Consider the following 26077-nt stretch of genomic DNA (forward strand, 5'->3'; position numbering starts at 1 on the left):
ACTTGAGGCTGATCCATGTTGGAGTTCACATAGAAAATATATCCATGTTAATAATATATTTAGTAGTGCGGGTTATAAAAATGGAGGCTTACCAGCCCCAAAGAGACATCCATTGTCAGGTGTCAGGGTCAGATAGCATTATTTCCCTCTTATCCTGTGTCAGAATTGTGACAATCATAGTAACTCATAAACTAGAATCCAAATGTCCCAACTTATGCAATTTCTCCTCATCACCTCTTTAAACTCAAAACCATACATCCTCAAATGCCAGTGGAGATAGAGAGACCTTAACCTGCCCCCAGTCTTACTTATTTTTGAAAGCCAAGAACTCCAGGTAAATTAGGTAGAGTTCTCTGATTCATGTTAATATCACTGGAAGGAGGCAGAAGGAATAGGTCTCATATTAGTAATAAATGTCATCATCATTTTGATTCTTTGTAGGGTTTTAACTCATTATCCTGAGACCAAGACCTGAGCTGAGATCAAGAGTCAGATGCTTAACTGACTGAGCCACCAACTGTCCCTATCATTTTGATTCTTATGGGGCTGTGCTTTAGCCTGCTATGGCTCACTACCCCCTGGCCAGAAGATTCTTAGTGGAAAATCCATCCATTTTCTCCTTGAGATTCCATTGTTGAGTAACTACATAATATTTTCAGAGGCAGGGAACTCATCATGGGAGGGCTAAACTTTTCAGAAACCAAATGGCAGCCAATAGAAGGAGAGTGTCTTGATTATCTGTGTCTTTTTCACCCTGTCCCCCTGTCCTCTTTGGGCAAAGTGGCTGCTTTCAGGGACTTTAGAACCGGTGTATCTTAAAAGCCATCTATGAAAAAGCCCACAGCAAATATCATTCTCAATGGGGAAGCACTGGGAGCCTTTCCCCTAAGATCAGGAACAAGACAGGGATGTCCACTCTCACCACTGCTGTTCAACATAGTACTGGAAGTCCTAGCCTCAGCAATCAGACAACAAAAAGACATTAAAGGCATTCAAACTGGCAAAGAAGAAGTCAAACTCTCCCTCTTCGCCGATGACATGATACTCTACATAGAAAACCCAAAAGTCTCCACCCCAAGATTGCTAGAACTCATACAGCAATTCGGTAGCGTGGCAGGATACAAAATCAATGCCCAGAAATCAGTGGCATTTCTATACACTAACAATGAAACTGAAGAAAGAGAAATTAAGGAGTCAATCCCATTTACAATTGCACCCAAAAGCATAAGATACCTAGGAATAAACCTCACCAAAGATGTAAAGGATCTATACCCTCAAAACTATAGAACACTTCTGAAAGAAATTGAGGAAGACACAAAGAGATGGAAATATATTCCATGCTCATGGATTGGCAGAATTAATATTGTGAAAATGTCAATGTTACCCAGGGCAATATGCACGTTTAATGCAATCCCTATCAAAATACCGTGGACTTTCTTCAGAGAGTTAGAACAAATTATTTTAAGATTTGTGTGGAATCAGAAAAGACCCCGAATAGCCAGGGGAATTTTAAAAAAGAAAACCATATCTGGGGGCATCACAATGCCAGATTTCAGGTTGTACTACAAAGCTGTGGTCATCAAGACAGTGTGGTACTGGCACAAAAACAGACACATAGATCAGTGGAACAGAATAGAGAACCCAGAAGTGGACCCTGAACTTTATGGTGAACTAATATTCGATAAAGGAGGAAAGACTATCCATTGGAAGAAAGACAGTCTCTTCAATAAATGGTGCTGGGAAAATTGGACATCCACATGCAGAAGAATGAAACTAGACCACTCTCTTGCGCCATACACAAAGATAAACTCAAAATGGATGAAAGAACTAAATGTGAGACAAGATTCCATCAAAATCCTAGAGAAGAACACAGGCAACACCCTTTTTGAACTCGGCCATAGTAACTTCTTGCAAGATACATCCACGAAGGCAAAAGGAACAAAAGCAAAAATGAACTATTGGGACTTCATCAAGATAAGAAGCTTTGCACAGCAAAGGATACAGTCAACAAAACTCAAAGACAACCTACAGAATGGGAGAAGATATTTGCAAATGACATATCAGATAAAGGGCTAGTTTCCAAGATCTATAAAGAACTTATTAAACTCAACACCAAAGAAACAAACAATCCAATCATGAAATGGGCAAAAGACATGAACAGAAATCTCACAGAGGAAGACATAGACATGGCCAACATGCATATGAGAAAATGCTCTGCATCACTTGCCATCAGGGAAATACAAATCAAAACCACAATGAGATACCACCTCACACCAGTGAGAATGGGGCAAATTAACAAGGCAGGAAACCACAAATGTTGGAGAGGATGCGGAGAAAAGGGAACCCTCTTACACTGTTGGTGGGAATGTGAACTGGTGCAGCCACTCTGGAAAACTGTGTGGAGGTTCCTCAAACAGTTAAAAATAGACCTGCCCTACGACCCAGCAATTGCACTGCTGGGGATTTACCCCAAAGATACAAATGCAATGAAACGCCAGGACACCTGCACCCCGATGTTTATAGCAGCAATGGCCACGATAGCCAAACCGTGGAAGGAGCCTCGGTGTCCAATGAAAGATGAATGGATAAAGAAGATGTGGTTTATGTATACAATGGAATATTACTCAGCCATTAGAAATGACAAATACCCACCATTTGCTTCAACGTGGATGGAACTGGAGGGTATTATGCTGAGTGAAGTAAGTCAGTCAGAGAAGGACAAACATTATATGTTCTCATTCATTTGGGGAATATAAATAATAGTGAAAGGGAAAATAAGGGAAGGGAGAAGAAATGTGTGGGAAATATCAGAAAGGGAGACAGAACGTAAAGACTGCTAACTCTGGGAAACGAACTAGGAGTGGTAGAAGGGGAGGAGGGCGGGGGGTGGGAGTGAAAGGGTGACAGGCACTGGGGGTTATTCTGTATGTTAGTAAGTTGAACACAAATAAAAAATAAATTAAAAAAAAAAAAAAGAACCAGTGTGTCTGTGCGACACATCTAACAGGTTCCACTGTCCTACACTAAGTTAACAAGATTATTTTCTTTATGGTTGGAGCCCCACTACCCAAGGCTATGAGTTGCTGGTAAAGCAACAAGTTTAAAGCAACTCATTAAACATGAGTCTCAAAAACTTGCTGTGTCATAGCCTATCCATGAGTGCCTGAGACATAATAAGAGCTAACAGAAGTCACTGGGTAAAACTCAGCAGTGTCTACAGTGACTTTTAGTGACCAATTACATTGTTTTCTGTTTTATATTTCCTGTGTTTCATTTTATAAAGGTAAGTAGTAAGTATCTCTCTTCATTCACCAACACTCCTCCCCCCTCCCATTTCCCTTTCATACTTAAAAGATAGCATACTAGATATTTTTTCTTTCAGGTTCTTTTCCACTAAACATCATTTCATAGAAATACCATCAAGTCAGTTTATAGGGAATGTTTATATAACATTCCTTCTATACTTGTGTGTACAACTGTACCTCATTATATCCTATAGTTTATATTATCATAATTTATATACTTTATCAATTTTCTATGCTTGTGCATTTAAGTGGTTTGAGATTTTGCAATTACAACTATGCTAGAATGAATAATCGTGTGCATATATATTTTCATTGTTTTGTCTATAAATATATATTAACTGAAAACATTAAAAACCTAAGAAAACTAGAGATTAAGGTAAAACACATTTGAGGCCTAGGAATATTAATGATATGATAAAATGCTTTCTACACATGCCCATTAAAACTCTTCTAACAGTTTTATATCAGATATAGCATTATGATAGTTAACTTATAACTTTATAAAAATAAAAAATGCTTGCTATAAATTTGAAATCTAGGTATTTCACAATATGTCTCTTTTTTATTTACTTGGCTAAATACTTCTCTATGTAGTTCAGTATGAAGTACCAGATGAAAATCATGTGCTTGAGCATCAAGACTCAATGTCAAAACCAGAGATTCAAGTGAAGAAACAAATAATTCAAAAGAGGGAAAGACTTGGTAGTAAGTATAAAATTACAAATAACTTTATTTTAAATTAGATGTTTCTATTTTGGTTCATGAGTATGTATTTGAACATATATTTTATAAAAATGTTACACTTTGACCAAAATATGAATACTCTAAGATGGCTAGAGAAAAAAGCAAAAATATTGCTACCCTTTGGTTGGAATTTCTGGTCTAAAGATCATTTTATGACCACAAGACAAGCAATCTGAATAACAATAATTTTCAATTATTCATCTGTTTTTGGGCCCTCAGGAGATCAAAACAGTACCCAGAGCCAAAATAGTACCTTAAGGAAAGAGAATGGCCTCAGATGTTCATGTCTTTCACCTCCCTTTTTCTCTACCTCCTTGGTCAATATGGGCACTGTCAAGGCTCTCTGAAGGAGTGCTACCATCATGAGTCCTACAGTTTGCTCCTCTCCCTCATTAGTTGAACAAGATGAACCTCTTTCTTCATGAAGGCAAACTACCCAAGTCCCAAGATCTCTGAGTTGCTGGACAAAGCAATCCTCAGGATTCTGTCCTCTTTTTCATTAAAGTGTGAGTCTCAGTAGCTCACTGCATCATAGATTGTCCATTAGTTCTAGCAGCATGCTAGAACTAACAGTAGTTACTGTGCAAAAATGGGCATCTTGTTAGGTGAATCAGGGGCTAAAAAGAAAAAGACAGTTGTTCCCCTAAAGAACTGAAAAGCTTATGTAAACAACACAATAGCTCTCTAGAAAGCCCCATGGTATCTTCTAGTACTTTCTGAAAGGCTTTTGCCTAACTGGCAAAGTGCCCCCTGGCTCTTATGCAAATAATCTAATAATATCCTTCTCCCTATCATGTCTTGCAGACTCATAGTACTTCCCAAAGTATTCCTTTGGGAAAGTATTGTGTTTCATTGACCACACATTCATTGTGGTAATTTGCTAGAGAGAGATGCAGTTTTTTAATTGATCTATTAAAATAAGCCAAACTTAGAGTAATAATTAACTTTTATTCTTTTACTACCATAGTATAGGCTATATTCTGGAAAGGGGAGAGTACCAGCTTTACTAATGTTCTATTTTACCCCATGGAAGAGCACCAGGCAAGGGTCAGATACCTTAATGCATACAGAAGTGAGGGATAGTCTCACAGCTGAAGAGACCCCAAATTAAAGACTCCTACCATTTTATGGGCCCTGGGACTGGAGTAGCTGGACCTCTAAACAACATCAACACATTTACTCATTTGCCTAATCTTGTAATGCTTTTCAAATGGTTTCAGAAGTGGTTAGCACATACCACTGGAAAAATAAACCAACCAGAAATATTTCATGATTTGTTTTTGGTCCACCTGCCCCTCCTTACCCCAAATCTCATGTCCAAGAGTAAGAATTTACGTTAAATATTATACTGGTGAGTTATTGCTCTTATTTTTCCTTCAGCAGTTTCATTTTCACTTGACTAAGTTTGTTTTCAATTTTCATTCCACTTTCTTACCCTTATTGATTTAGTTTTATTTTGAAAATGTAGAACATGAATCTACTTCCAAAAGTTGAAAATATATGAAAGGTATGCTTAGAACAATGCCATCCCTCTCTCAGTCTTCCCCTGTCATTTTGTAGATAACTAATTATATTGCTTTAAAAAAAAGATTTTATTTATTTATTCATGAAAGACACACAGAAAGAGGCAGAGACACAGGCAGAGGGAGAAGGAGGCTGCCCCTGGGGAACTCAATGCTGGATTGAATCCTAGGACTGTGGGATCACACCCTGAGCCAAAGGCAGAAGCTCAACCACTGAGCCACCCAGGTGTCCCTGCTTTCTGATATATTTATTATGTTTCCTCTATTTGTCTTTATATATATTTTCTTCTTCTCTACCCAAAAGTAACATTCCCCTTTTCATTTTTTTAACTTAATGTTATTCCTAGTAATCCATTCAAGTTAGTTTATAGAGATCTGTATCATTCACATTACAGCTGTATGTACCTTTGTTTGTACAACATTATCTACTATAATTTATACACAACATAATGTATAGTATATACCTTAGTTTATTTCACCACTCTGCTCAGTTTAAAAATTTGTATAGTTGTAAATATTGGCAATTTGCAGGTATTTTGTAATTAATAACCTCATACATAGGAATTTTCTTTTAGTTGTCTGAATGTATATTAAAGTATACATCATTATACTTTATGTATATTAAAGTATTAAATACTTTAATAGTATATTAGTATATTATATTTATGTATATTAAATAGTATATAGTATATTATATTTATGTATATTAAAGTATTAAAGTAACCCAAGAAACTAGAGACTGTATATAGTATAATATTATACTTGAAACATTATAATTGGGACACCTGGGTGGCTCAGTGATCGAGCATCTTCCTTTGGCTCAGGGCATGATCCCAGGATCCAGGATCGAGTCCCGCATCAGGCTCCCTGCAAGGAGCTTGCTTCTCCTTCTGCCTCTCTTTCTCTCTCTGTCTGTCTCTCATGAATAAATAAATAAATCTTAAAAAAAGAAACATTATAATAGAGACATTAGTGATACAGCTTCAACACATACCCATTAAAAGTATTCTTACAATTTTCATGTCACATCTGGTATGGCAACTTGCCTATAACATTATTAAAATGAGAAAAAAAATTGCTGTGTGTTTGTTACAAATTTTAAATCTAGACATTTTATAGTAGATCTATTTTTTCTATTAATAGCCTAAATAAATCTCTTTCTGTAGTTCATGATTATGTACCAGACAAAAATCTTATGCTTAAGCATCAAGATTCAGTGTCAAAACTTCAAATGCAAGTACAGAAACAAATAACTTCCAGAGAGAAAAAATCTAAGAGTAAGTAATATAATTAAAGATCACTTTACATTTTTAAAAATGAATATCATAAGATCTTTTTTATTTACTTCATGAACATGCATTTGAACATATAATTTATGGAAAATTTACAATTTGACCTAAAATATTAATATCATAAAACCCATTTAACATTTGTTTGGAATATCTATTCGTAAGATGATTTCATGGCAGGCTCTTGAACTCAGTGTCCACTAAAACCCAATAACTAGTCAATAGTCCCTCAAAAGGTGTTTACTTTCAGTCAACTACAGGATATTGGGCCAAAAGCCCAAACAGGCACCTCCAACATGCTTTAATTGGCAAACAGATGTGCTAAACTTGTAACTCAAAAGGCAAAATGAATTAGAGGGGCAAGGAGAAGCATGGCCTATATCGGATAGTTGGAGAACCTTCAGGGCATTCTGTTGTCATGCCCCACGCAAAGTAGAGGTCTTTTTGGTAATCTAATTGATGGGTGTCATCATCAAGATAGTCATGTAGAGAATGTGTGACCACCATTAACTGGGCATCCTTTGTATTTATTGGAGCTAAGAGCCTAAGCATGACTAGAACTTGGCAGTTGCTCCTTCTGGAGTGAGACACACTGTCCCTTTCCAGTTTATTCCTTGAAATTTCACATGGATCATAGGTACTTCTGCCTTGTCTAAGCTAATGACCCACCCATATTAGTCCATATTGGTCAACATGGTATACAGTCCTTGTTGGGCCATGCCCTTGCCTGGGCCAACTAAGAAGATGTCATCAATATAGGGAAGAATAGTGCTCCAGCTAAAAGTGGGACTTTTTCCAGGTCATGGCCTTGTAGAAGGATGTTAAAGGTGTATTGCAACCCATTACACATAATAGTTGCAATTATGATCATCTGTGTGGATGGGAATGCTGAAAAGAACATTTGCAATATGAATTACTTTATACCTACTTCCATCAGCTTGGGCAATAGCCCAATGTCAGGTAATGCCAGCACCAAAGGCTGTACTACACAGTTGAGCCACCAACAGTTATTTTCAGGTACCCAAGGCCTTGTGCAAAAGTCAGATGTTGGACTTTGGCTTTCTTAAGCAAGCAATAAGAGCAATTATTTATTTTTATCCCCAAGACAATTGGTACTGTTTTGGAGAGACAAAAGCACTCAGTGCTGGTGACCTGGTAAGCTTCCAATTTTCTACATGCCCCATTAAAATTGTCCTAACTGCAGCAATTCCCCTTAGGGTTTAGTGTGGTTTCATTCAGAAATGCATATAGACTATACAATACATAACACCTATAACAATAATATATTCAGGAGTAGGCACCATCACAATGGTGATATGCATTAGCCCCCAGGGACCCATCCAAATATAGTCTGGGTACGGGTCTTGGTGGTGGTGACTTCAGACAAAAAGCCAGTGAGCATTATCAATTTCCCCCTCATTTTTATGCCAGGGATTTGGGGCATTAAAGTCACCTGTGCACCACTATTCAAAAGGCCAAAGTAATGTAGCTCTACTCCAGGTCTACTTTGAACTTTGACTTTGGCATAAAACCTCCATTTCTCACTACGGACATAAGGACATTATCATTTGATAGTCTTTTTTTTTTAAGCCAAAAAGTTTGAGTAAAATTTTACAGGGCTCTGATCCTTTTCATAATTCACTGGAAGAAGAAACAGCATTGGTCTTAGTTAGAGGGTCCATCACTGGGCAGTCTCTGGGAGGACTGCTATTTGTCTCCTAATGGAACACTACTTGACCAAGAATTTCTCAGTGGAAAGCCTATTCATCTTTTCTTTTGACTCCCATGTTTAGTTACCAGACCCAGGATCTCTGGGAAAGCTCTTACCCAAATCTTCTAGTATGTGCCTGATTATCCATTTTTATGTCACTCTATTTGATGGTCTCTCTTTATTATATTGGCAGTTGCTTTTTCCTTGCCCAAGAATTTGTCAGTTATGATCTGAATTATGTCACTGACAAATTGACCTAACCTTATTAGGAGGTTCAGTTGAGCTTGATAACCAGCAGGGGTGGCATGAATGAACCTAGAGTCTTGTTAACCTTGTTGTCCACTAGGGCAATACTCTAACTCTCTCACTGTAGAACGAAGAGACCACCAGTATAGTTTGCAATGCTCCTCGTGTCTCTGTAGACATGATGCAAGCATGTATGGGGAACACATCATGGGTGGGCCAAAGCTGTCAGAGCCCAAATAGCACCCAGCTGAGGAAGAACAACTTGTGTGTTCCTCAGCCTCCCTGATCAAGTTTTCTGTGGTCAGAATATTCTAAAGGAGGGTACTATAGTGGTACACCCCACAAAGTACCACTGTCCCTCACTAAGTTTAAGAAAATTACCTTCTTCATCATTTGAGCAAGCAACCCAAGTCTCTAAGGTCTTTTAAGGTCACTAGCAAAGTAATCCCAAAGAGTTATTTATTCATTTAATTAAACCACAAGTCTCAATAACTTGTATGTTGTAGGATGTCTTTCATTGCCTGGGACCTCACTAGAGCTAGCAACAAACATTGGACAAAATTTAGCTTAGAGAGTATTTGACATTTTTAACCCTATCATCAAAGGACAAGAGCATTAGTGGAGGAATTGCTTCCCTAGATTTCTCAGAGCCCTTCTGTTGGATCTCTAATTTGACCCAGGCATTTTGGCCATGGAGTCAGTGGCTAAAGAAAAGGACCACTGATACCTCTCAAACATAGGATCTTCATCCTTTTTTTATTTTTCCAGAAAGACATTTTGCTTAATTGAGCTACCATGCTTGTCACCATCTGTCACCGAGAGAAAGCTTCTAGGCATGGGGGAGGTCACTTAAGATAAGCCAAATTAAAAGTAAAAATTAACCCTTTATTCACTTACTACAATGATAAAAGCAGGAGTCTAAACATGAAAGGGCACTGACTTCCATGAGTGCTTCAACCTACGTTTCATATCCCCATGAAATATCAGGCAAGGATTGGATGTATTAGCTCATCTAGATGGGAAGGGGAATATCTCACTCTATGTACAGTTATTTGTACAACATTATATCCCTATACATACTACATATACTATATGTTTATATACCCACATATATACAACATAATTTATTGTAATTGATACTGTACAATTTTGTTTTATTGAGAAATAATTGGCATGACATCATTATATAAGTTAATAATGGTTTGACTTGTATATATTGTGGAAAATAGTATTGTTTGTGGTATATATATTAGTTTACTCAACCAATCTCCTATGTTTGAATACTTAGATAATTTTAAATAGTTTACAATTACAAATAAGGTCATATTGACTAATCTTGCGCCTATGCATTTTCATTGGTTGGTATATGAATGTGTATTAACCTAAAGTATAAATAACCTGACTAAATTAGTGTCATAAACATACTTAGTGCCTGGAATATTTATAAAATAGACAACTTCAGTACATACCCATTAAAAATAGTCTCAGAATTTTCAGTTAGATATGGTATTATGATAATTGATTTGTGATTTTATAAAAATGGGAGGAAATGGTGCTATTCACTTGTTATAAATTTGAAATCTAGATATTTCATGATATATCTATTTTCTTATTAATTTAACTCTTTATGTAGCTGTTGATGAAGTACCAGATGAAAATATTATGCTTAAACATCAAGACCCGGTGTTAAAAACCCAAGTACAATCAAAACGAAAAACTTCAATAGAGGAAAGACTCAGTAAGTATAATAATTATAGATAACTTTATATTGTTTTAAGTTAAATGCGTCAGAACTTTCTTTGGTTCATGATTACATAAGTGAACATGTATTTTATAGAAATTTTAAACTTTGAATACAGAAAATGTGAATACTCTAACATAACTAGAGAACAAAACATATTTCTATTAATATGTTTTGGTTGGAATTTCTTATCAGAAGATTGTTACATGACCAAGGTCATGTTCTCAGTTTTCACCATGTTCAACAATAGACCAATACTTGTCTCATAAAGAATATGCACTTTTTAGTCAACGGGCAGAATGCAGACCCAAAGCCCAAGGGGTGTCTTGTGACCTCCAGTAGAGGTCTTCTGCCATAATCTCCAGCATACAAAAAGACATGTTGCTGAGATTTGTAACTGAAACAGCAAATGGAAATCAGAGGGGTCCAGAAAAGGGCAGCAAAGATGGTCAGTTGAAGGACCCCTAGGGGATCCTGTCCAGTACAGCCCCAGCCAAAGATCACAGATGGCTGCTCTATGATCCCTGTGAGAGCATGGCAGTATCTCAATGGTCTTACTAACTGCTCAGATTATTTTTATTTGGGGGACACAGAGGACCAAAAGCATGACAATTGGCTTCTTTGGGATGATACATTAAGCTCTTTATTGATCATGCCCAGAAATTTTACTCTGGACTTAGGTCCTTGTACCTTATTGGTAATAATGGCATACTATGATAATTTCATCAATAGATTGGAAAGATAGCACCCTCCTTAAGAGTGAGATTTTTTTCCAGTTCTTGACCCATGCATTGATTACAGATAGTTGGGGAGTTTAGGAAGTGTTATAGAAGGATATTTGTGATACAAGGCAATTCACACTACATGCAACAAACTAATCCTGATCATCTGCATGGAGAGGGATGCTGAAAACGGCATTTGTGATGTCATCTGTAGCATAGCAAGTTCTATCACTTTGGGCAATAGCCTCTATAACTGTCATAATGTTAGGTACCACCAATGACAAAGGCAGCACTGACAGTTTGCATAGCCCTAATCAATTTGGGGTCTAAACTTCAGAAGTCTTGCATGTAGGACAGGTGGAACCATTGATTGGAGAAATAATTTACAGACATTGTTGGCTTTTAAAAAAAATATTTAAAGATTTTATTTATTCATGAGAGAGAGAGAGAGAGGCAGAGACACAGTCAGTGAGAGAAGCAGGCTCTATGCAGGGAGCCTGATGTGGGACTTGATCCCAGGTCTCCAGGATCACACCCTGGGTAGAAGGCAGGTGCTAAACTGCTGAGCCACCCAGGGATCCCCCATTGTTGGCTTTTTAAATTTCAACAGTGAAAATAAATAAATAAATAAATAAATAAATAAATAAATAAATAATAAATAAAAATAAATAAATTTCAACAGTGAAGGCAGTTATTCCTTTTTATTTTCCTGGCTGTTGACATTGTGTTTGGTAGACAATGGTGCTAGATGCCAGTAGTTTGGTAGGTCATGATTTTCCATGTATCCCACAAAAGTACCTTTCCTTTAGCAAATCTAATCAGAGGTTAAGAGTAAATGCAATTGCTGGTTGGTATATAAAGTACATTTCTACCAATAATATATTCAGTAGTAGAAGCCATAATAATTGGGGTGGCCCAAAGAAATTCATGCACACTTGGGTCTAGAAAAGAGGCCTGATGGCCTCAGACCTCTCAGAGAATTATGTTTCTCCTTATCCTGTGTCAGAGATTATGGGGTCACAGGAATTTGTTCACTAGTGTCCAAAGGGCCCCAAAATGTAATATTTTACCTCTTTGAACTCTGACCTTTGAACTCTTGGCTATGTCTAACTTCTAGTCTTGTTCATTTCCAAAAGCTTAGAGGTTTGCATAAAATTTAAAAGGGTCTGTATTGATGGATCCCACAAGGTACCACTCTCACTAAAGCTTTAAAAGATTATCCCCTTCATCAAGGAAGCAAACTACCCAAGTCTCAAGACTCACTGGGATAGCAGAATAGATGGAATAGCACTTTTATTAGTCAATAGTAGCCATTACTATTTGGACCTTCGTGCCTGATGGGAACCTGATGGCTCACAACTAGCTATGCATTGTTGCTAGAGAGCCCACCAGTTTGTTCCTTTGAGAGACCTTGTTGTTTGGCAACCAGGTCCAAAGATGACTTCTGTAAGGCCATTGCCTGGATTGTATTCAGGAGAGTTGCCATTTTTATAACATTCTTTCCAGTGGTCAGTATTTTTTATCTATGCCATAGACACTTTTACCATGTCCTAAAATTTGTCAGTTAAGCTATGGATTGTGTCGTGGATGGATTGACGTGATCTTATGAGGAGGTTTGATTGAGCTTGATAATCAACATGATTGACAAGTGAATCTAGAAATCTGAATATGATCATCAGTCTTGTTATCTGTTGTTCTCACTTGCTAATTGTGTACCTGAGAGGTCACCAGGATGGTTCTCCAGGCCACTATATTCTCTGGAAAGATAGTAATACATGTTTTTTAGTGCTGGGAACTCATCATATGTGGGCCAAAACTGTCAGAGCCCAAATAGTGCCCAGCTGAAGATGGAGCTAGTCTCAGTTCTACATCTTTCCATTTTTCTTCCCCACTTTAGGCAAAGTGGCCACTGTCAGAAATTCTGAAATGGGGGGGAGGGGGGGTCTTTAGTAATACTTCACAAGGTGCCACTTTCACTTACTAAGTTTAATAAGAGAAAGGGTTGGAAGGCCTATCCAATAAGATGGTCTAAGTTGAAGTGCCTGAACAATATAATGCCTCACCTGAGGTCTCCTCTGCCTCTTACAAAGGTTCCCAATGTATGTACCTGAGCTACAATGCAGATATGGCCAGCCCAAATGGACCTTGACTCATTAGTGCAATTGCCTCCTCTACAGTACCCTGACTGTGTGTCAACTGTAGTATGAGGTGTGACATTTTCCTCATGACAACTGCCAAACAAAGCCTTTGTAATTATATATCATTGGATCTAAAAGATCACACATAGAATTTTGGCCTGAGTCAGATTCTCCTCATAATTTATACATATACATATATACATATATGTAAACATACACATATGCATGTATGCATACAATACACACATTCATTTACACACATATATGTGCACATATAAAAACATATTTTTTTCTTTTCTTTCTTTTCTTTCTTTCTTTCTTTCTTTCTTTCTTTCTTTCTTTCTTCTCTCTCTCTCTCTTTCTCTCTTTCTTTCTTTCTTTCTTTCTTTCTTCTCTCTCTCTCTTTTTCTTTCTTTCTTTCTTTCTTTCTTTCTTTCTTTCTTTCTTTCTTTCTTTCTTCTTTCTTTCTTTCTTTCTCTTTCTTTCTTTTTCTTCTTTCTTTAAATCCAATGAGCTAATATATAGTGTAGCATTAGTTTCAGATGTAGGGTGCAGTTCTTCATCCATTGCATAGAACACCCAGTGATCATTACATGAAGTGCCCTCCTTAATACTCATTGCCCATCCCCCCACCCACCTCTCCTCCAGCAACCCTCAGTTTATTTCCTACAGTTTAGAGTCTCTCAGGGTTTGCCTACTTCTCTGTTTTTATTTTATTTTTCCTTCCTTTTCCCTATATTCATCTGCTTTATTTTTTTAAATTCCACATGAGTGATATCAAAAGAAACAGTCAACAAAACTAAAAGACAACCTACAGAATGGGAGAGGATATTTGCAAATGACATATCAGATAAAGGGCTAGTATCCAAGATCTATAAAGAACTTATTAAACTCAACAACGAAGAAACAAACAATCCAATCGTGAAATGGGAAAAAGACATGAACAGAAATATCACAGAGGTATTTGTTTTTCTCTGTCTTATTTTGCTTAGCATAATATCCTCTAGTTCCATCTACATCAATTCAAATGGCAAAATTTCATTCTTTTTGATGGCTGAGTAATATTCCATTATATACATATACCACTTCTTCTTTATCCATTCATCATCTGTCAATGTACATCTTGGGCTCTTTCCATAGCTATTGTGGACATTGCTGCTATAAACATTGGGGTGCCGATTCCCCTTTGGATCATTATGTTTCTTTCCTTTGAATAAATACCTAGCAGTACAATTCTTGCATCAAAGTGTAGTTCTATTTTTAACTTTTTGAGGAACCTCCATATTGTTTGACAGAGTGGATGCACCAGTTTGCATTCTCACCAACAGTGCAAGAGGGTTTCCCTTTCTCTACTTGGTCGCCAACATCTGTTGTTTCCTAAGTTGTTAACTTTAGCCATTCTGACTGGTGTGAAGTGGTATCTTATTGTGCTTTTGATTTGTATTTCCCTGATGATGTGGAATATTTTTCCATGTGTCTGTTGGCCAGTTGTATGTCTTCTTTGGAGAAATGTCTGTTCATTCTTCTGCCCATTTCTTGACTGGATTATTTGTTCTTTGGGTGTTTAGTTTGATAAGATCTTTATAGATATTGTATATTAATCCTTTATCTGATAAGACATCTGTAAATATCTTCTCCCATTATGTAGGTTACCCTTTAGTTTTGTTGACGGTTTTCTTTGCTGTGCAAGAGTTTTATCTTGATAAAGTCCCTATTGTTGATAGGTAAGTACTTAGTGCCATTTTGTTACTTCTTTTATTATTGCTTTTGTAGTTCTTCTTTGTTCCTTTCTTGATTTGCTTCTTCTCTCATTATTATTTGGCTTTCTTTAATGATATATTTAGATTTCTTTCTCTTTATATTTGCACATCTTTTACTGGCTTTTGATTTGTGGTTACCAATTGATTTATATATAACATCACTTCATATACTAGTCTATAGTAAGTTGATGGTCATTTAGTTTTGAACCTATTCTTTACTCCTCTCCCCACCTCCACATTTTAGGTATATTGTGTCATGTTATATACATCCTTTTACTTTTTGATCCCTTGAATGAATTTTACAGATTTATTTATTTTTACTGATTTTATGCTGCTGCTGCTTCTTCTTCTTCTTCTTCTTCTTCTTCTTCTTCTTCTTCTTCTTCTTTTTATTCTTATGGTCTTTTCTTTCCATTCAAATTATCCTCTTTAACATTTCTTGTATGGCTGGTTTAGTCTTGATAAATTCCTTTAATTTTTGTTTGTCTGGGAAACTCTTTATCTCTCCTTCTATTCTGAATGATAGCTTTACTGGATTCTTGACTGAAGATTTTTTTCCTTTCAGCACTTCGAATATAACATGCCCCACTCTTCTGGCCTGCAAAATTTCCACTGAAAAACCCACTGATAGCCTTATGGGGTTTCCCTAGTATGTAAATATTTTCTTTTCTCTTTACGTTTTTAAAATTATCTCTTTATCACTATTTTTTTTCCAATTTAATTGTTTGTGTCTTGGTGTGTCCCTCCTAGGGCTGATTTTTGTTTAGGGCTATCTATGTATCTTTGATCTAGATGTCTATTTCCTTCCCCAGATTTGGGAAATTTTCAACTATTATTTCTCCAAGCAAATATTCTGCCTTCTTTTCTCCCTATTCTCCTTCTGGGATCCCTCTAATGCAGTGTTATGCTTGATAGTGTCACTGAATTCACAAAGTCTAATTTCTTTTTATATTATTTTTTTTCTCCTACCTACTCAGCTTGATTGTTTTCCATTACTCTGCCCTTCTGGTTGTTGATCTATTTATCTGCTTTTTCTCTTCTATTATTTACTGCAACTTGTATATTTTTAATTTTATTTGTTGAGTTCTTCATCTCTGATTTTTGAATGTTTTCTCTTTGTTAATGGCCTCACTGAGGTCCTTGACTCTTTTCTCAAGTTCAGTTAGTAGCTTTATGACTATTACTTTAAATTCTCTATCAGGCATGCTACTTATCCCCATTTCACTCATGTCTCTAGGTGTGATTTGGTCCTGTTATTTTATTTTGGACATATTCCTCTGTCTCCTCATTTTATCTAACTTTCTATAACTGTTCTTCTGTGTTAAGAAAGTCAATTATGTGTTCTGCTCTTATACATAGTGGCCTTATGAAGAAGAGTTCCTATAGTGCCCTGCAATGCAGTGTCTTCTGTCCATCTGAACCTGGCACTTCATGGGGATCTCCCAAGTGTGTCACATGTGCTCTGCTGTTGTGGCTGAGCCACTTTTTCCTTCAGTCTAGTCATCTGCAATGGCTCTCATTACCTATTATAGACAGTGTTTCATCCCCATGCTGTTAGTGGTCCAGTCTGGGGCTGCCTTAAGCTTGAGTTGAATCAGACCAGGCATTTGTCAGAGATGCAGGGTCATCAACCTGCAGGGCACTTTCCTTGTGTTGTCTCCTGTGAAGCTTTCATTGGTGGGTGTGGCCTGCCCTCAGACCAGCATTCTGCCCCCAGCTCACTACCCCCAGGGTTGCAATCTGAGTTGTGTCTGTGATTATATTTTTCTCTCCCCAGGGGAGAGGAGTCATTTTGGAGGTGCTCACCCCTATCAAGGCTGCTTGCACACTACAAAGTGAAGGCTTGTGGTATCACTTTGGGTAGGCTCTAATCAAGAGTATGTTGGAGAGGGCAGATCCACAGAAGCCTGTGTGCAGGATGCATGGTATTAGCAATTTAGTAACAAGTGTCAGGGTAGTGCTATTCCCAAAGATGGCCATATGTTTAGACTAGGGGTGGGGGAGAGGCATGGCTCTGGTCAGGTCCTTTGTTCCTGGAGAAGTCTCCCAAGGATCTCTTCCTCTAGAGCACATGCATTGAGATAGGTAAACAAATATTCCTCCCATATGCCCCCAGGTATTTTTCAAAATGCTGTTTCCATGCTGCATTTCTGTGGGCTGTTTGTTGTACTCTTTAAGAGGGAAACTCAGTTTTCTCTAACCCTCCCTGCTCCCAGGAAGCGAAGCCCACTGATTTTAAAGTTCCAGGTCTTAAGTCTCACTGTTTGTAAGAAATTCAACCTGTCTGGTTTTCAAAGCCAAATGTTATGGGGATTTGTCTTTCTCATTTGCGGTCCACAATGTGAAAGTCTGTTCCTTCCCCTCTCTGTTTAACCTGCAGTATCCTTTCCTCCTGTGAATAGTGCCATGGGTTCCTATTAGCTCCCTACAGAATTTTTGCCCTTCCTACCTTCTTAAATGTGGCCTCTTAGTTGTGGACTTTGTTATGACAGTCTTTCAGTCATTTTATGTGTTTTTTACACTGATGTGTTTTCTAGTTGTATCTGTGTGACAAGGTGAGCTAAGGGTCCTTCTACTCCACCATCTTCCCTGGAATTTGCCACTGGAATTCTGATAGGGATTGATTTGAATCAGTAGATTGCTATGGGTGATGTGAACATTTTGACAATATTAAATCTTCCAATCCATGAGCATGGAATATCCATTATTTATTTCTGTCATCTTCAGTTACTTTCACCAGTGTCTCATAGTATTTAGTGTACAGGTCTTTTGCCTCCTTGATAAAACTTATTCCTAGTTATTTTATTATTTTGAATGCTATTATAAGTGGTATTGTTTTCTTAATTTATCTTTATAAAACCTTATATTAGTGATGATAAAGCTGATTTTTGTATATCAACTTTGTGTACTGCAACTTTACTGAATTTAATTATCAGTTCTAATAGTTTTTTGATGAAGTCTTGTCTTTAGGGTTTTCTATTTATAATATTTTTAAAAAAAATTTTTATTGGAGTTCAATTTGCCAACATATAGCATAACACCCAGTGCTCATCCCACCGAGTGCCCCCCTCTTTGTCCATCACCCAGTCACCCCAACCCCCCGCCCACTTCCCCTTCCACTACCCCTTGTTCATTCCCCAGAGTTAGGTGTCTCTCATGTTTTGTCATCCTCATTGATATTTTCAATCATTTTCTCTCCTTTCCCTTTATTCCCTTTCACTAATTTTTATATTCCCCAAATGAATGAGACAATACAATGTTAGTCCTTTCCCAATTGACTTATTTCACTCAGCACAATACCCTCAGGTCCCTACACATCGAAGCTAATAGTGGGTATTTGTCGTTCCTAATGGCTGAGTAATATTCCATTGTATACATAAATCACATCTAATTTATCCATTCTTCTTTCGTTGGACACCGAGGCTCCTTCCACAGTTTGGCTATTGTGGACATTGCAGGTGTCCCGGTGTTTCACTGCATCTGTATCTTTGGGGTAAATCCCCAGCAGTGCAATTGCTGGGTTGTAGGGCAGATCTATTTTTAACTCTTTGAGGAACCTCCACACAGTTTTCCAGAGTGGCTGGACCAGTTCACATTCCCACCAACAGCACAAGAGAGTTCCCCTTTCTCCACATCTTCTCCAAAATTTGTTGTTTCCTGCCTTGTTAATTTTCCCCATTCTCACTGGTGTGAGGTGGTATCTCATTGTGGTTTTGATTTGTATTTGCCTGATGGCAAGTGATGCAGAGCATTTTCTCATGTGCTTGTTGGCCATGTCTATGTAATCCTCTGTGAGATTTCTGTTCATGTCCTTTGCCCATTTCATGATTGGATTGCTTGATTCTTTGCTGTTGAGTTTAAGAAGTTCTTTATAGATCTTGTATACTAGCCCTTTATCTGATAAGTCATTTGCAAATATCATCTCCAATTCTGTAGGTTGTCTTTGTTGACTGTTTCTTTTGCTGTGCAGAATCTTCTTATCTTGATGAAGCCCCAATAATTCAATTTTGCTTTTGTTTCTCCTACCTTTATGGATATATCTTGCAAGACATTGCTGTGGCCAAGTTCAAAAACGGTGTTGCCTGTGTTCTCCTCTAGGATTTTGATGGAATCTTGACTCACATTTAGATCTTTCATCCATTTTGAGTTTATCTTTGTGTATGGTGCAAGAGAGCGGTCTAGTTTCATTCTTCTGCATGTGGATGTCCAATTTTCCCAGCACCATTTATTGAAGAGACTGTCTTTCTTCCAGTGGTTAGTCTTTCCTGCCTTGTCGAATATTAGTTGACCATAACGTTGGGGTCCACTTCTGGATTCTCTATTCTGTTCCGTTGATCTATGTGTCTGTTTCTGTGCCAGTACCACACTGTCTTGATGACCACAGCTTTGTAGTACAACCTGAAATCTGGCATTGTGATGCCCCCAGATATGGTTTTCTTTTTTAAAATTCCCCTGGCTATTCGGGGTCTTTTCTGATTCCACACAAATCTTAAAATAATTTGTTCCAACTCTCTGAAGAAAGTCCATGGTATTTTGATAGGGATTGCATTAAAAGTATAAATTGCCCTAGGTAACATTGACATTTTCACAATATTAATTCTGCCAATCCATGAGCATGGAATATTTTTCCATCTCTTTGTGTCTTCCTCAATTTCTTTCAGAAGTGTTCTGTAGTTTATAGGGTATAGATCCTTTACCTCTTTGGTTAGGTTTATTCCTAGGTATCTTATGCTTTTGGGTGCAATTGTAAATGGGATTGACTCCTTAATTTCTCTTTCTTCAGTCTCATTGTTAGTGTATAGAAATGCCACTGACTTCTGGGCATTGATTTTGTATCCTGCCACACTACCAAATTGCTGTATGAGTTCTAGCAATCTTGGGGTGGAGTCTTTTGGGTTTTCTATGTACAGTATCATGTTATCTGCAGAGAATTTGACTTCTTCTTTGCCAATTTGAATGCCTTTAATGTCTTTTTGTTGTCTGATTGCTGAGGCTAGGACTTCCAGTACTATCTTGAATAGCAGTTGTGAGACTGGACATCCCTATCATGTTCCTGATCTTAGGGGAAAGGCTCCCAATGCTTCCCCATTGAGAATTATGTTTGCTGTGGGCTTTTTGTAGATGGCTTTCAAGATGTCGAGGAATGTTCCCTCTATCCCTACACTCTGAAGAGTTTTGATCAGGAATGGATGCTGTGTTTTGTCAAATGCTTTCTCTGCATCTCTTGAGAGGATCATATGGTTCTTGTTTTTTCTCTTGTTGATATTATCTATCATGTTGATTGCTTTATGAGTGTTAACCAGCCTTGCATTCTGGGGATAAATCCTACTTGGTCATGGTGGATATTCTTTTTAATGTATTGTTGGATCCTATTGGCTAGTATCTTGTTGAAAATTTTTGCATCTGTGTTCATCAGGGATATTGGTCTATAACTCTCTTTTTTGGTGGGGTCTTTGGTTTTGGAATTAAGGTGATGCTGGCCTCATATAATGAGTTTGGAAGTACTGCATCTCTTTCTATCTTTCAGAACAGCTTTAGTAGAATAGGTATGGTTTCTTCTTTAAATGCTTGATATAATTCCCCTGGGAAGCCATCTGGCCCTGGACTTTTATGTCTTGGGAGGTTTTTGATGACTGCTTCAATTTCCTCCCTGGTTATTGGCCTGTTCAGGTTTTCTATTTCTTCCTGTTCCAGTTTTGGTAGTTTGTGGCTTTCCAGAAATGTGTCCATTTCTTCTAGATTGCCTAATTTATTGGCGTATAGCTGCTCATAATGAGTTTTTAAGATTGTTTTTATTTCCTTGGTATTGGTAGTGATCTCTTCTTTCTCATTCATGATTTTATTACTTTGAGTCTTTTCTCTCTTTTTAATAAGGTTGGCTAATGGTTTATCTATCTTATTAATTCTTTCAAACAGCCCTGTCCTGATTTTGTTAATCTATTCCACAATTCTTCTGGTCTCTATTTCATTGAGTTCTGCTCGAATCTTAATTAACTCTCTTTCTGCTGGGTGTAGGATCTATTTGCTGTTTATTCTCCAGCTCCTTTAGGTGCAAGGTTAGCTTTTGTAATTGAGTTCTTTCCAGTTTTTGGATGGATGATTGTATTGCGATGTATTTCCCCCTCATGACTGCTTTTGCTGTATTCCAAAGATTTTGAACGGTTGTATCTTCATTCTCATTAATTTCCTGAATTTTAAATTCTTCCCTAATTTCCTGGTTGAACCTTTCATCTTTTAGCAGGATGGTATTTAACCTCCACGTGTTTGAAATCCTTCCAAACTTCTTCTTGTGATTTAGTTCTAGTTTCAAAACATTGTGGTCTGAATTTATGTAGGGGACGATCCCTATCTTTTGGTATTGGTTAAGACCTGATTTGTGACCCAGTATGTGGTCTATTCTGGAGAAAGTTCCATGTGCACTTGAGAAGGTTGTGTATTCAGTTGTGTTTGGATGTAAAGTTCTGTAAATATTTGTGAAATCCATCTGGTCCAGTGTATCATTTAAAGCTCTGGTATCTTTGGAGATGTTGTGCTTAGAAGACCTGTCATTTGTAGAAAGCGCTATATTCAAGTCACCAAGTATAAGTGTATTATTATTAAGTATATCTTAACTTTGGTTATTAATTGGTTGATACACTTGGCAGCTCCCACATTCAGGGCATAAATATTGATGATTGTTAGGTCCTCTTGTTGGATAGATCCTTAAGTATGATATAGTGTCCCTCTTCATCTCTTACTACAGTCTTTGGGATAAACTTTAACTTATCTAATATAAGGAGTGCTACCCCTGCTTTCTTTTGAGGACCGTTTGAATGGTAAATGGTTCTCCAACCTTTATTTTCAGGCTATAGGTGTCCTTAAGTCTAAAATGAGTCTCTTGTAGACATCAAATAGATGGTTCTTGCTTTTTCATCCAGTCTGAAACCCTGCGTCTTTTGATTGTGTCATTAAGCTATTCATGTTCAGAGTTACTATTGAAAGATATGAAATTAGTGTCATCATGATACCTATTCAGTCCCTGTTTTTGTGGATTGTTTCCTTGGACTCCTCTTTCTTTTACAGGGTCCCCCTTAAAATTTCTTGCAGAGCTGGTTTTGTGGTCACATATTTCCAGCTTTTTCCAGAAGCTCTTCTGAATGAGAGCCTTGCTGAATAAAGTATTCTTGGCTGCAGGTTCTTCTCATTTACGACCCTGAATATATCCTGCCAGCCCTTTTTTGCCTGCCAGGTCTCTGTGGAGAGGTCTGCTGTTAATCTAATATGTGATCTTCACAGTTAACTATGCACCAATATCCAGAAGGCCTAGTAAATTGAACTTGATATAGGACCACTGTTTTCTACTTGGAACTCTAGGACCTTGGTTCAACCCCTAGTCTTGCTTATTTTTAAAAGGTGAGACATCTGTTTAAATATTACCAGGGCTCAATAATTTGCTCCCAGATTCTCTGGAAGGAGCAGAAAGAGGAGCAATTGTATTAATCATAAGAGGTCATCACCTTAAAGACTCTCGTTGAGCAGCCTGCTAAACCCCATGAGCCCATCACTATCTGACTATGAGTTCCTTATGAGTTCCTTGGTAGGAGAGCTGATCAGTCTACTCTTTGGCAACGTACTGTTGAGTAACCAGATCAGAGATTTCTTTGATAGGCCCTAGCCTAAATAGTCTAGAGGGGGGCACATGCCTACCCTTCTTACATTACTCTTTCTGCTGATCAGTCTTTGCTATCTGTGCAGCAGCCATACTTTCCAAATTCAATGATTGCCAGTAAAGTCTGGATTATGTCTCTAAGTGATCAATATGGGCTTATGAGGAGGCTTAAAGATTGAATTGAGTTTAATAACCAATAAGAATTGCATGACCAACAACAACAAAAGAATTGCATAAGTAAATCTAGAAATAGTTTTACTAACAATCTCACCATGTATTGTTTCCACACTTCTTTTGTACATCTTGGAGACAATCAAGATGGCTCACAGGAAACTATATTTACTGGAAAGATGATTCAACCATCTTATTCAGTGCTGAAGAACTCATCGTGTGTGGGCCAAAGCTCTCAGAGTCCATATACTATCCAACTGAGAATGTAGATGATGTTGAATGCTTGCATTTTTTCATCCTAGTACCATCTTCTTCCTCTTCCTTAGACAAAGTGGCTATTTTTTCCTTACTCTGGAAATGGGGGTCTTTAATGCCATACCCCAGAGGTGCCTCCTTCAAGGAGGCAAACTGTCCAAGTCTCTAAGAGCTTCAAATTATTGGGTCAAGTGATCCCAAAGAGCTCTTCATTCTTTTTTATTTTAGGTATAAGTCTTGATAAAAATTTAGTGTGTTGTAGGTTGATTTTTGGTGACAGGGACATATTTATAGCTAACGGTAATAATTGAGTATAACTCAGTATTCAGGAGTTTCTGATGAATTTTGTTGTCATCACTGAAGGACTATATCAGTAGTTACAGAATTGCTTCTCTAGCTTTCCTAGGGTCTCTCTTTTGGATCTATATTTTGGACCACTATGTGAATTTGACCAGAGAGTTAGAGGCCATCCAGTGATCCCCCTAATATCTTAAAAGTTTATGTAAACAGTCATTAGTGCTACCCCAAACTCCCCAACTCCACTAGTACTTTCTGAGCTGTATTGGCACAGCTGATGAAGTGCCATGGAACTCTCAGATCTTTCAAATGATCCACTAACATCACTGGAGGGTGACTGACGAATTTCTCTAATACCTCTCAAAAGTGCCATGTTGGAAGTTGATTGTGTTTGTCTTCTAGGAAGTCAATGTGTTTTATTGACCACTCTACTCACTTCACCAATTTGTCAGAGAATGCACTGTCAGTTGTTGAGTTGGCCAATTAAGATAACTAGCCAAACTGAAAGTAACAAGTAAACCTTTATTCAATTACTGTAAGTATACAAGCAAGAATCTAAACAGGAAAGGCCAGCTTTAGCAATGTTCCATTTTTCCCTATTGAAGGAACCAGAGAAGTGTTTAATGTTTCATTACAAATGGGGAGGATGATTGTCTCTCACTGCTGAAGGATCTCCAAATAAAAGGCTCTTGCCATTGTATGGCCCCAGGCTATGGGGGGATTTGGGAAGGACTAGGAGAGGAAAATACTGAAAATTGAGTCAGAAAGGAGACAATTGTCTTCAAGGCTTCCCCTGTAAGGTAATCTAAGCAGAGTCACCTGAAGAGTACAGTGCTTTCTTTGAGGTCTATGAATGGAGCAGCTGGTCTGGGAAATGCTGGCCTGGAGAGGCCTGAGTACATGATTGCACTTCCTTCCAGAAACTAGCACACTTGGCTGTGCTTTAAGTCTAGTGTGGGGTAGGAAGCTTTCTTAAATGATAATTGCCAAGAAAAATCTTTGTAATTTTCTATGGGTTGAGCCTGAAAGCTTACAGATAGGATTTTAACTGAAACTGCACTTCTTAATTTTATACACATATACACATATGCTATATATGTATGCATGTATGTATATATTTTTGCACACGCATGAACACATATTCATACATTCACATGCATGTGAACATCATATGTGCATCTGTCACCCATATTGCATGTTTTAGAAGTCCTGAGGACTCTTGTACATCTTCAATTCTAGTGCCTCAGCTCTCATTCTTGCTTTCCTCCATTTCTTATATATATGTTCTTCCAATGTCAATCTTGAATATTAAAGCATCAACAGATTCATGTATTTGCTCAATTTTACAATACTTCAACCTTGTTAAGGAACTGCTCAGCACATACCTCTATAAAAATAAACCTATTCAATCCTGCAGTCTGCCCCCTATTTTCTTGCCCAACACTGAGGGTATGTTTCAAACTCTATTTTGATGACTTATTTGGATTTGTGTTGTTATTTTTATGCCTTCATTAGGTTCATTTCATTACATTTGCTTTCAGTTTTAGTTGCTTCATTTTATCCTTATTGATTTAATTTTATTTTTGCAATGTGTAGAGCATTAATACATAACGCATTAATGTGCTTCCAAAAGTAAATATTATGCAAAATATATATGTCCTTCCCCTTGTACTCCCAAGTCTTCTTTCCCACCCTTGTCTTCTTGTAGGTAACTCACTATAGTTTTGTCATGGTTTTTTCCCTTGTGCTTCATTTTGTAAAGTTAATATCTATTTCTCTATTTTTTTCTGATTTCTTCATTCTGACCCAAAAGTTAGCATACTAGGTACATTTTTTAAAAGAGTTTTTTCACTTAAGCATTAGCTCTTAGAAATCTCTTCTTGTCAGTTTATAGAAATATTTATTATTATTACACAAAGACATAAAGCAGTTTATATCACATTATATGCCATAGATTATATTAGGTTATAATTTATAGGATATACCTTAGTTTATTCAACCAATATCCTATTCTTCAACATTTTGATGGTTTTAAATATTTTACAGTTACAAATAATGCTCTAATGAATAACCTTGTACATATGCATTTTTATTGTTTGGTCGATTGTTATGAATTAAGCTATTCCATTCCACCAAGGCCGAAAAGTACAGATTATTGTAAAATATATTTGATGCCTCAGAATACTTATGAAATATAAAACAGTTTCAGTAATACCCTTTAAAACTTTCCTTATTGGGGCACCTAAATGGCTTAGTAGATTGTGTCCAACTCTTGATTTCAGCTCAGATCATGATCCCAGGGTTGTGAGATGGAGTCCCTTGGCAGGCTCCAAAATTGAGCATGGAGCCTGGTTGGGATTTTCTCTCTCCTTCTCCCCTTGCCCCTCCCCACCTCATACTCTTTCTGTCTCTCTATAAAACAACAACAACAACAACAACAACAAAATATAATCTTCATGTAAGACCTAACATTAGGACAATTTATATATAGCAATGAAAGTGAGAGAAAATGCTATTGTATACTTGT

General features: G+C 37.3%; 1 protein-coding gene across 7 annotated transcripts in view; it reads left to right on the forward strand.

Moving 5' to 3' along the window:
- LOC140633280 (coiled-coil domain-containing protein 7-like) overlaps window positions 1-26077 on the forward strand; it is a 356022-nt gene that overhangs the window by 207355 nt on the left and 122590 nt on the right. For all 7 annotated transcript variants that reach the window (XM_072825599.1, XM_072825602.1, XM_072825600.1 and 4 more), the window contains 3 exons: window positions 3900-4010; window positions 6739-6849; window positions 10452-10556. In XM_072825599.1, the coding sequence (XP_072681700.1) occupies window positions 3900-4010; window positions 6739-6849; window positions 10452-10556 (327 nt within the window). The remainder of the gene's footprint in view (window positions 1-3899; window positions 4011-6738; window positions 6850-10451; window positions 10557-26077) is intronic.

The sequence above is a fragment of the Canis lupus genome, chromosome 5, assembly GCF_048164855.1.
Source record: "Canis lupus baileyi chromosome 5, mCanLup2.hap1, whole genome shotgun sequence".
Classification (NCBI taxonomy): Eukaryota; Metazoa; Chordata; class Mammalia; order Carnivora; family Canidae; genus Canis; species Canis lupus.